At 39.0% G+C, this 12112-nt stretch overlaps 1 protein-coding gene across 1 annotated transcript in view; it reads left to right on the forward strand.

Annotated features, from left to right (window-relative positions):
- The window catches only part of TLE4 (transducin-like enhancer of split 4), a gene marked incomplete at its 5' end in the record, with an annotated part of 97003 nt that extends 85571 nt beyond the window's left edge, over positions 1-11432 (forward strand). Inside the window, 8 exons of the mRNA XM_009700118.1 lie at positions 93-286; positions 477-553; positions 4259-4508; positions 5584-5831; positions 6773-6920; positions 7518-7668; positions 7979-8055; positions 9707-11432. Coding sequence (XP_009698420.1) covers positions 93-286; positions 477-553; positions 4259-4508; positions 5584-5831; positions 6773-6920; positions 7518-7668; positions 7979-8055; positions 9707-9814 — 1253 coding nt within the window. The remainder of the gene's footprint in view (positions 1-92; positions 287-476; positions 554-4258; positions 4509-5583; positions 5832-6772; positions 6921-7517; positions 7669-7978; positions 8056-9706) is intronic.
- Between the last annotated feature and the right edge of the window lie 680 nt (positions 11433-12112).

The following is a 12112-nucleotide window of genomic DNA, read 5'->3' on the forward strand; positions in this document are numbered from 1 at the left end:
CTTTTTCTGCTGTTTGCCAAAATCATATTTCATGTAATGGGTCTCAGCTGGTTGTGTGTGACTTCTCTCTCTTTTTTTCCCTCCCTCAATAGCTTCAGGTTTAAGGACGCCTATGGCAGTGCCATGTCCTTATCCTACTCCATTTGGGATCGTGCCGCATGCTGGTATGAACGGGGAACTGACCAGCCCTGGAGCTGCCTATGCTGGTCTGCACAATATTTCCCCTCAAATGAGTGCAGCAGCTGCAGCAGCAGCAGCAGCAGCAGCTTACGGGAGATCTCCGGTGGTAAGTGTTTGCTGTTAATGTCTTCGATGGTGAGCGCAGTTCATATTAAATATAAGACCTGCGGGGTTAAATCTAATTCAGTCTCTCTGTAATTTGGGGATTATGCTATGGAGAACATGAATTAAACAGTCTGTCTTTGCCTAACTCCATCTTTAATACAACTTTTTGTTTTACTCGGGGAAAACTATAGGTTGGTTTTGATCCACATCATCACATGCGAGTCCCAGGCATCCCTCCCAATCTTACAGGCATCCCAGGAGGAAAACCGTGAGTATCAATTGTTCAACTTTAAAAGTCAATCATCATTGAAGTTGTGTTCCCTTGCTGATTGGAATTCCCCTTAGCCACTGGAAACTATTGCATGAATAGAAATAAATGTAGCTATTTGGCACGAGCAGGAGAAACACTGTTTAATCTTAAAGTTGCATTTCTAAATTTGTTTTGAAGACTAATAGCAGCTGACAAGGACTGGGTGATACATAGTAAAGGAGACAGAAATAAATGGGAAAAAGAGCTGAACTTTGAGGTGTTTACATTCTGAATCTCGCTGGTTGGTCTTTCATGGAAATGCAAACTGGAACGGGTCTTGACTTTCCATCTCTCGTGTGCTCAGATTCTTAGATTAAAAAAATTATTTCTTTATTCATAAAAGCCTTGCAATTACTTGCAAACTTATCAGCTGCTATAAATGGCAGTGTGCAGAGAAAGGAACACTGAAATATTTTGTTTGATTGAAACTACTGGAAAGAATTATTGTATCATAATGTTCAGATTCATCCTTGATGGAACTGACCATAAAAGGTGACCTGCTTTAGCAGGGTTCACTTGTTTTGAGCCTCAGAAAAAGAATTACACAGATGTGAAGAACTCTCTGCTCACATCCCTCTTGAATTAAAGAGGGGAAAAAATAAAACAGCTATGCAAACCATATTGATCCAGATTTTATGTAACAGTACTCCAGTTTCCCTTCTTATGTGACACTTGCGGGAAACTGTGACCAGCTAATACTGGAGAGTTTGAAGAGCAGGAAATGTTTGTGCTATTCCTTTTCTCACTCTCCTATGTATGAACGTGTTTGTGGAGGAGTGGTTGGAGGATAGTCACACACTTGCATGCATGTGAGTAAATGCATATGCTTGCCTGTCAGTGAGCTTGCAGACACACAATATTAATAACATACCGTGGTGACAAGCGATCAGTCCTAGCGCGTGTGACTCCTCTTGTACCTATATGTCACACAAACCATAAACCATGTCCAGTTTTCTCACGTCACACACTAGTTACCACCTGAAGTTGATTTTTCTGCTAATTGCGCTGCCGTGTTAGGTGGCTGCATAAGGCAGGCATGGAAATTGGTGTGCAGCAGCTTCTGGACCAGCTGCTTGCGATAAAAAATCTGTGGGGCACGGATCTTCATCCTACACATGCAGCGGGCACTTAGAAATGTCTTGACATAATGTTCAAATGTTCACTTGGTTGAAGTTCATACTTGGTGAAGTTGATCACCTGGAAGGAAGGGTTATCGGCTCTACCAGGCTTTGCTTGCTATGGTCTGAGAAATAGCAATACCAGGGGTGCAGAGATCTCCCTGCTCACATCTTACTTGTGTTAGAGATGGGGGTAATAAAACATGAAGCAAGCTGACCAGTTCAATTCTGGTGCCTCTCAAAGGCTTTTGAATGTTGTTGACTGTTTTAAATGTTTTAAGTGTAGCTATCATTTGTCTGCTGTAGGGCCTGAAACCTTTAAAATCTGTGTTTGTTTTAGCATGATTGCATTGATTTTTCTTCATCTTAAGTGCAGTACTTTTCACAGCTATCATTCAGGATTGTTGCTTTCTCATTTACTCTTTCTTTTCCCTTAGAGTGAAAGTTGTATAAATTCCCCAGACTGTTGCCTGTCTGTTGAAATGGAGCAGGTAGCATCGTGCCACATCGGGGATCTGGCCCCTAATAACTTTATTTTCACTATGGAGATATATCAAAACACTGAGGATTGTACAATATATAAATAGAAAAGGTGGCTAATGTGAAAAGAACAAAAAAGTGCTCAACAGGTGTTTATAGTGCCAGGTATTTGTAAGATATTTAGAGTTCTTCAAATAAGCAACATGTGGTGTTAGTTCTCAGAGTAAAAAAAAACCAACTAAACAACACTCAACAACCACAAAACCAAACAAAACAACAGTTTAATCACACGTGCTGGTATGGACTAATGAATAGAGTGAGAATAATGTAGTCACAGATCGCTCCAGATCTCAGCTTTATTTCTGTAATTGTTAAATATATTCCCTGTGTACTTCATAAGGATGCTAAAAATCACTTTGGATGATATACACTCAGTGCTCAACACTGCTCTGCAGAGAGCAACTGCATGCAGGAATCAGAAAAGATGATAATGAAGTTCCACTTGTTTTGTTAGAGATTTCAGGTGACCATCAGCTGCTTTTTTCAGTACCTTGTTGCAGCAAACAGGAAGTAGGGAGATAACGAGCAAGACATTTCAGATTTCTGCGGTGATAATCAACTCTAATTATACTCATATAGGCAGTTTGCTGCTTCTGACAACCACAGAAATCTGTCCTACCCTTTCCTGTATGTATTTAATGTAAAAAAATGGAGAATGATGAGATGATCTGTCACTCAGACCTTCCAGAACAAGAAAGGGAGCACAGGATTAGAAGAGTGTGTAAAGCACTGGGAAGAGGGCAGAAAGGTGAAAATGTAGTTGCATTTTGTCCCACTGAAAATTGTTGTTCCAGTGTTAATGCAATATGAATCTTAAATAACAAATTCAATAGTTGAATTCTGGAGGCTGCCTTCTTCAGCAACTTTGAAGCAACAGTTAAAGAAGTGATCTCCCTAAGTATTCTCATAAAATTATTTTTTTTATGACCTCTTCTAATCTCACCATTGTGACAATGGATTTTTCATCAATACTATGATGATTTTTTAGGTCTAAGGAAATTAAAACCTTCCGTTAAACATGCCTTATTATGTCTAGGTGAACCCTCTTATGAAGTTTGTGCTCTTGTAATAGATGTGATGTGTCAAGTAGCATCTCAGAACAAGACAATTTCACAACGGAACTGTTCTCCCTGGAAAATGTTTTGAGATGAAGCTGTTGATAGGTTATTCACAGGTGGCATAACTGGCAGTCACACAACACATTCTTTCTCAGTGAGAGCCCTGATTCTGGCAAGGGAAATTAGGATTTGTAGCTGTTGTGTCAGGTCCACATACACACACACACACAAGAAAAAAAAAAGGAAAAAAAACCAAGGAAAAAAAAAACCAGAGGGTGGGGAGAGACAGCAAGCCCAAAAGAAGGAAAAAAATTCCAGTGCATTTTTGCTGGTCTGTCATGTCAGATGTCAACTGTGCCTTGAGGACTTGACTCCTTGATGGTGGAAGTTTCGCTGCACTCTTAGGTGGAGTGCTGGACAGTTTTGCCTTAGGGGTGTGGGACTCGAGGTGCATTTGGGCCATCTTGGCAGCAGTCCAGCTGAAGTTTGCACGTTAGAGTCAGTAAGGGAGCGACCAAGTCTCCCCTGGCACTCAGCTACCTGCCATGCTCTGCAGCAGCTAGCCAACTATTTCTGTCTCCCAGGGGGCCGTGACCTGACCTTCCTTCCCTTCTCTGCATGCACTGGTTTCCCTGTGCCCCAAGTTTACGAGTAGCTTTATGTATCCTCACTTATGCTAGAAATCATCATTGCATGAGTTGCAAAATCTCATTTGGTTGATAGATGGTGCTTGACTTTCCATGTTAAAAGTACCCAAGTTTATGCTCTGAGGGCCATGCTATAGATAAATAAATCATTTCTTCTTCATGTAATTAAAAAGATTGCAAAAGGACCTGAGTGCATAGTCTGAATGTGTGCAGTGGAAACACACCTTTAATTCTGTTTTCTTAAATAGACTTGAAGAAAAACTTGTTAAATCACCCCCTATCTTTTTTTTTCACCCTCAGAGCATACTCATTTCATGTAAGCGCAGATGGTCAGATGCAGCCAGTTCCTTTCCCTCCTGATGCCCTCATTGGTCCAGGAATCCCTCGCCATGCCCGTCAGATCAACACTCTGAACCATGGGGAAGTTGTGTGTGCAGTTACCATCAGCAACCCCACAAGACACGTGTACACAGGTGGGAAGGGGTGCGTCAAAGTCTGGGACATCAGCCACCCTGGCAACAAGAGCCCTGTCTCTCAGCTGGACTGCCTGGTAGGTGAACAGCAGCATTTGACAGTGGAAGAAGATAGCAGGTTGTGTTAAGATTGAAGTGATACAATTAAGGTACAAAAAACAGTGGCTATTTGAGTGCTGTCGTTGGTGTCAAAGCTTGACATTTTGTTGTTTCATTTAGAACTGAGTTTGAAGTATATTGTACTTGTGGTTTTTTCCCCCCAATGAATCAAAACATCTTTAGTATCCTAAAATTGTATTGATAGGGGGAAAGATCAAAGACAGCACAGCAAATATTGTTTATAAAAACTTTGACATTTGTTGGCAATGTTAAAGCTTGATAAATTCTGAAAGCTTGATCATGCTAAAAATTGCAATCTTACAACTGTATTCTCAGAATATTTGAAGATTGTGTCACATATTTTGTGTCTCTGTGTGTGTGTGAATGCATTGCCTTGTCTTAATGTGACAATTAAAAATATCCCTGAGTCTTGTTCACAAATTATTTGAATGTGCTAACAAGATGAACCATTGTTAGCAGCTTTTCTTGTGTCATTTACCAGTTCTTGGTAAGATGTTGCTTCTTGTTATAGAAGCAGTAGAATGAGAACTGTGCTGCACATGTAGATGTATAATGAATTGCTGCACAAGTTGCTACACAAATGAAGAAAATTGCCCAAATATTTTCCTCTGACATCTCGTAGATGGTGGCAGCAAGTCTCACTGGAACAGAGGCGGGGGAGTGCATAGGGAATTTGTTACTCCCCCATGCCGAGAGGTTAATGTGCCGAAATAAACAGAGTATGAAAATGTAACTTTCTACACAAGCTGTCGAATACAGCTATCCTGAATTGTTTTGGGCTGGGTTCAGGTCTTTGCGTTTTGATGCTAATTAAGATTAAATATGTCTCACTACTGAATTTTGTAGATCAAGTTTAAGTACTTCCCTCATGTCATGTAATTTTCTGGCATTAGTACACTTTATCATTGTCATAAGTAAAAATGGCTCATTAAAACCAGGAGGGAATACAATACTTTTATGGATTTCTGCTCTCATGTTAATGCTGTTTTCCTTTCCTCATGAGTAATCTCTTGATGGTTTCTGTCTCCACAGAACAGAGATAACTACATCCGTTCCTGCAGATTGCTCCCCGACGGCCGCACCCTGATTGTTGGTGGGGAAGCCAGCACGTTATCCATTTGGGACCTGGCAGCTCCAACTCCTCGCATCAAAGCAGAGCTGACATCTTCTGCTCCAGCTTGCTATGCCCTAGCTATCAGCCCTGACTCCAAGGTCTGCTTCTCTTGCTGTAGTGATGGGAACATTGCAGTGTGGGATCTACATAACCAGACTTTAGTAAGGTAGGTCGACAGAGCTGGATCGTCAGGTTGTGAAGAACTAATTAGACATGGCTTTATTTGCTCTTCTGCTTACATATGCTATTTTCTCCATGGTGCCTGCATAGTCACTTCCAGTATTTCATTGCTAGGCAATAGCCATGGTAATACTTCGACAAAAGTCTATATAATTGTTTATAGGTTTTGAGAGTTTCATAATTCCAGACCTGTTGAGCAACCATAACTATAGTTTCCTAAGATCAGTTGATGTTGACACTGCTGTAGGTTCTTTGAACAGGTGATTTTCTTTGTTTCCGTGCAATACACTGTGTTCCCACTCCAATCTCTTTAATCCGTGCTCCAGCGAGTATGTCTTGGGTAAAGATGTGTGTAAATTACTGCATTGCAAACTTAGCATCTTAGGAGTGTGGGTTTCTGCTCAACACTATTGTAAAGTAAGCTAGGGGCCAGTCATACAGAGCTTCTCTGTGCACTGCACTGTGTGTATGTTGTTATATGTAATATCTCAGTATTGCCTATACAAGCAGGCTTTTACTCCCTGATGTTCCCATTTAGACTGCTCTTTTTTTCCCAACTTTGTTGGTGACCTGCAGATTCCTCTTAAACTAAGTGTATTTTGATGATCATGCTACATTCCTGTGGGGGGAGTGGGTATCACACATTCAGCAGCAAAGATCCCTGGCCTATCTGACTCGTCAAGTGGGCTTTTTGAAATCAAATTAGTGCTTGGCTGTCTGGGCTGATTGCTTCATTAATTCATCACAAAACTCATGTGGTCATCCCAGAGTTTATATTAATCTCAGATTGCTATTGGAATCTACGTTACTGTTGTCATTCATGGCTGTGTGTCAGGGACTGAAAGAAAAAGGAGATATTTCATATACCCACTCAGAGCCAACTGTTTCCAGTGTGAGAACATGCATATCTTCCTTCAATATTTTCAGGCAATTTCAGGGCCACACAGATGGGGCGAGCTGTATTGACATTTCTAATGATGGCACCAAACTATGGACAGGAGGCTTGGACAATACAGTCAGATCCTGGGATCTCAGAGAAGGAAGACAGCTACAGCAACATGACTTCACGTCACAGGTTCCATTTCAGAAGCTTTGGCATGTTAAGAAAAATCAGTCATGGTTTTCTAAAACAAGCATTTTTGTTCTTTTGGATTTTAGGGAGTTTTTTAAGCAAAAAAAAGCAGGCTCAAAGAGAATTCCAAAGAATTTTTCACTTAGTCTCATACACTTTTTTTTTTTTTTTGATATGGCAGCTAAACATCTTTCTGGATTATGGCTATTTGACAGATTAACACTTCTCCCACGAGAGTAGTGGAGAATCCTTTTTATAAAAGAATTGCCAGATTAAACTGTTCCTGTGTGCAGTCTGTTCCTGTTTCTGTAGATTCTTGTTCAAAACATATTTTACGGAAATATTTTTAAATGCTGTCAGATAAGCTAGGACATTAACTTTTGTAGCTTGATTCAGTGCTTTACTATTACAGTTTTAATTTGGCTTTGTTTACATGAACTAATTTATCTTAATTACTATAGTAATTGGATTATCATGTTTCTAAAACTGTAGTAGACCAAAATGTGTTTTAGCATAGTGTTAACAGTCTAGCAAGAGTTGGTTTTGAATATCTCAAGCTCATTCCTTTACTGATTGAAGCATGTGTTGTGCTAATTCCAGATCTTCTCACTGGGCTATTGTCCAACTGGTGAGTGGTTGGCAGTAGGAATGGAGAACAGTAACGTCGAGGTGCTGCACGTTACTAAGCCGGATAAGTATCAGCTGCATCTTCATGAGAGCTGTGTGTTGTCACTCAAATTTGCTCACTGTGGTAAGCAAATCTTTCTATGCCAGTGTTTTCTCTCCTGAGAAGTTTGTTCAAGATTACCTTTAAATGGAAGTAGAGGTATAGTTAAAAATTAGATATTAAATTTAAGTATTAAAATTATTTAAAAGGTTCGGTATGACTGCTTTTTTGTGTGAACTGCTTATGTTGTGATCAAACATTGTGGTGCAACCAGGTGAAAATGTGACTGTTCTTTGGATATGTGTGAATGCATTATTTTTATGATTAATCTGTTTCTTGGGGTGCATTCCTTGAAAACAAAATGCAACAATAACATTTAAACAATCTGTTGCAGGCAAATGGTTTGTAAGCACTGGAAAAGATAATCTTCTTAATGCCTGGAGAACACCTTATGGAGCCAGTATATTCCAGGTAATAATCTCCTAAAAGCTATTTTCCACATACATTACAGTGCAGTAGAGCTGCACATCTCAGGGTCTGTCATTAGCTTAAGGAGTTTTTAAATAGAAATTCTTGGCTAGTTACTGTGTTCTTTTAAGACTTTGTCCGTAATTAAAGAGAGATACGCTTTTGTCCTTTCTAACATATGAGTAATTTAGCTCTTACAATGAAGTAGCCCTTTAATCCAAAATTGTTTTTAATACCCTCCTTTCTTACCTTCTTGTGCATATTGCTGTAATACAGTAGCCAAGTCATGTTGTTAGGTGAGCATTCACTGAAGGTCCAAAATAACAGCTAAAACAGTGAAAGTCATATTCAGCATGCGTATTTTTCTTGGATGAGATGCGTAAAATCCATGGATTGGACAGGCAGACTCCTGAGCTGAAGACTGTATCCTTATGCAGGAGCCTCGTGGAGTGTAACTGGAAGTTGTAATCTTTCTATAGTCTTTAATCTCTCTGTGCCCAATTTTAATGGCACCTCAGTGCTATTAAAGAAAAATAGGATTTTCAGCATGTTCTTTTCTTCTTTCACCTATGGGTACCTCTAGGCTGGGAATTTTTTGAATTGAGTTAACTGGAGTTCCAGTTTAAATGATCAGGTCTCATCTGTACTGAAAAGTATCATGTCCCCACCTTTGGGGACAGCACAGTTTGCCTTGACATGAGGAAGCTGAGGTCTGAGTTTTCTTGATGGAGGCTATTCAGCTCCAGAACCACCTCCCACTGAAAGCCCAAATGATCCTAAAAAGAACACATCTTCCTTAAAAGTGATGTTAAAACCCCAGCAGCTCTCTTAATGAGGAGTAGAGAAAGAAACTTTCTGTGCAGTGCAGCAGAGATTTCTTGGCAAAAACTTAGCATGACTAGGACGTGTTTAGCTCTTGCGGTGACAGGCAGAAAAGAATGTGGACATATGTTATGTAAAGAAAACAGCAAGTAAAATGTGACAATAAGTACACGTCATCTCAGAAAAGACAGAAAAGCTGGGAGAGACAGAGCTACTGCGTCCTGATGTATCCTGTTTCTCATTCACCTGCAGTACACTGTTGCACATCCTATTCCACCACAGTGTCTTTTCGTATTTGCATCTTCCCTAATAATGTAAATTCCTTTATGCAAGACTTTTGTCTTCTGTGTTGGGGAAATAGTGAGAGGAGATACAGTTACTTCCGTGGAGTCTCTTTGTTTCATACCTGTGGGTGGGTAGGGCTTTGTAGTGCTTCTCCATACGGATTTCTGGTTTACAACAAAAAAGGGAGAGAAGAAGATGGCTTTTCATTCATTTTTATGCAAAAGCTGATATATAAAATATTAATAAATGCTTATTGCTTGTAAAATGTATAGAAAGGACTGCTTCTTTTTGTTTGATTGATAGATTTTTCTCTAGGTCCATGACATTCGCTTCCATTTCCACTGCTGGTTTTTGCTGCCGTAGAGCTTTAAGTGGAACAAGTTTGGAGAAACAGTCTCGTAACAAAAGCTGGCACTACAATACTGATATTTAAATGAGCTTTTGATGTATTCCCTCTCTAAACTCTTCCAATTAATCTTCAAGCTCTTCTGGACTGAAGGATTGGAAAGATGTAATCTTTTTTTTCTTTTTTTTTTTTTCCTTGTAGTCCAAAGAATCCTCATCTGTGCTTAGCTGTGATGTCTCTGTGGATGACAAATACATTGTCACTGGCTCTGGGGACAAGAAAGCTACAGTCTATGAAGTTATTTATTAGAGACAAATCTGAATGCAGACAGAACTCCTTCTCCTAGCACTTTGCTGTATATTCCTTTTTTTTTTTCTTTCGAAACTGAGAACTTAAATGCTCATCACAGTTGTGGAATTTATTTTTACTTCCTTAACTTGCAATTGATTTGTGAATGCTCATTAAGAACTTGTGATACCAAATTGTCAGATACCTACTTGGAGGAAGATGGAATAAGCATACTTAACAGTGAACTTGACTCTTTAATTATGTATCATAGCTGTAATGTATTTATTTTGTTTAAAGAAGGCTTTCTAACAGTGAACTGACTAAATAAAGCTGTCTGGCCCGGCTTTAGTTTAAAAGGTGCATTGTATACTTTGTGTTTTAGCAGGTGGATAAATTGGGGATCTTGGAGAAGGATGTTCAGGAGATAGTTAAAGTTACACTAAATAGACTTGTAGTTTCTATTTAAAAAAATAAACTTTGTTATATTTTTTAGTCCTGTTCTTGAATGAGACCTCTAAGTGTTATTACAGTATAATTATTTGGTGGGAAGATGCTGTATCTTAACTATTTTAGACAGTCTTGGAAACTTAGGAAATTGCAAACCGTAGCCAGTGATCTACATGCCTGTGATGAATGGCAAATTCAGTTCACATCTAAATTAAATTCACTTTAAGTAAGAATGTGCTAATTTATATATTTGCAATGTTAATATAGCATCTTGTGTACAGATTTGTTCTCAATGCTATTCTGTTGATAAACATAAAGCATTTTGGTGTCAAGCTAGGTTTTTTAATATAAACACCTCTCTTTGTTATATTGTAGAGAGTACAATAAGTTGCCTCAAAGAATCACCTTTGTTACTTCTGGAAACTTTTGCAATGTTTCCTTGAAAATGGGGATATGTATCTTTGGGCAATTTTTCAATTACAAGAGATTATGAAAAATATTTGATATGTTCTTTGGAAACTGCACTGAAATAAGAATGGATGCCTACCAATATACAAACTACAAAAGCAATGACCTCTGAGGTAGGATTTACAAGAGTACTCATTCCGACATACAAAAAGGAATGGATTCTCATTGGGATAAGGACTTGCTTTGTTCGCCAGCAGTTCAATCCAAGTCTTGATTGGATGTCCCTAAAATGGACACAGACTGAGCCATTGTGCCAGAGACAACGTGTTATCTTTTTATGTTGTTGTTGTAGCTGTTAAACTATGATCTGTGACTTTTTTTTTTTTTGAATGCTTTAAAAAAAATCTTTAAGTCTGTGGATCTGCTGATGTACAGTGCCTTTGCTGCTATGGATCAAAATCAAAAGACCCGTGTAGATAAATCTTATTGTATAAGTAGAAAATTACTTAATTTCATACTAGAAATGGATTGATGCTGCAAGTTAAAATGGACTGTTCATTGAAGTTCCAAATGTGGTAGCAAAAAATGGTGTCTTAAGTGCTTAGTGTTTGATGTCATTAACAGTTTCGTAATACTCTACATTGTAGAAAGATTTTGATACTAAACTGTGTCATTGTACATAGTTCTAATGCATTGTATTGACCACCAGTACTTCTATAATGGTAGATTATTGTTTGTGCATTCAGACTTTTAAGCATTAAACATAAGTAACTTCTAAGATGCATTTTTCTTTGTTTTTCTCCCCTTCCCTCATTCTTTTTACATGTGATAATCTCAGTTATGTGTGTAGAATGTTATCTGTAAGGACAGCAGGCATTCAGTGGCAGAACATGCCACTACAGATACTTTGCGGTTTTGTCAGTGAGAGACAGTGTAGAGTTTCACAACATTTCTCCGAGCTAGCAAAATCAATGAATTTATAGTTTCCCAAGTTACCTGACTGCAGTACTTCTGAACTCTTGGAAGCATCAGCCACATGACTTTGGTGGTGTCACTTACGAGTTTGCCATCTCCTGTTTGTGTAGTTTCCCATCTGATACAAAGCTTTACGTTAGCCTATACCTTGGAGAGAGTGCAATTGGGGATGATTTGTGTTCCCACGCCTGCTGAAATATGCAGAGGTCAGCAGGACATGGGGAGTGTTGTTGCACGGCAGCACCACACCTGGGTTTCCCCATCCAGAGCTAAAACCTGTTGATGCCGGTGGAAAGGCTTCTCTTGACTACAGTTGGGTTTAGATCAAGAATTTTACCCAGCTTCCACTGAATTAAGACACAGGTTAAAGTGATCTGAGGGAAATTAATTTATATGCTATTGGGTGGAGGGGTGGGAGAAACTGTGCTATTCAAAATGGAAGAAATAGAAATGGAAAAAATGCAAGGGGAAATTCAAATTAAATCTTTC

The sequence above is a fragment of the Cariama cristata genome, unplaced genomic scaffold, assembly GCF_000690535.1.
Source record: "Cariama cristata isolate BGI_N322 unplaced genomic scaffold, ASM69053v1 scaffold23595, whole genome shotgun sequence".
Classification (NCBI taxonomy): Eukaryota; Metazoa; Chordata; class Aves; order Cariamiformes; family Cariamidae; genus Cariama; species Cariama cristata.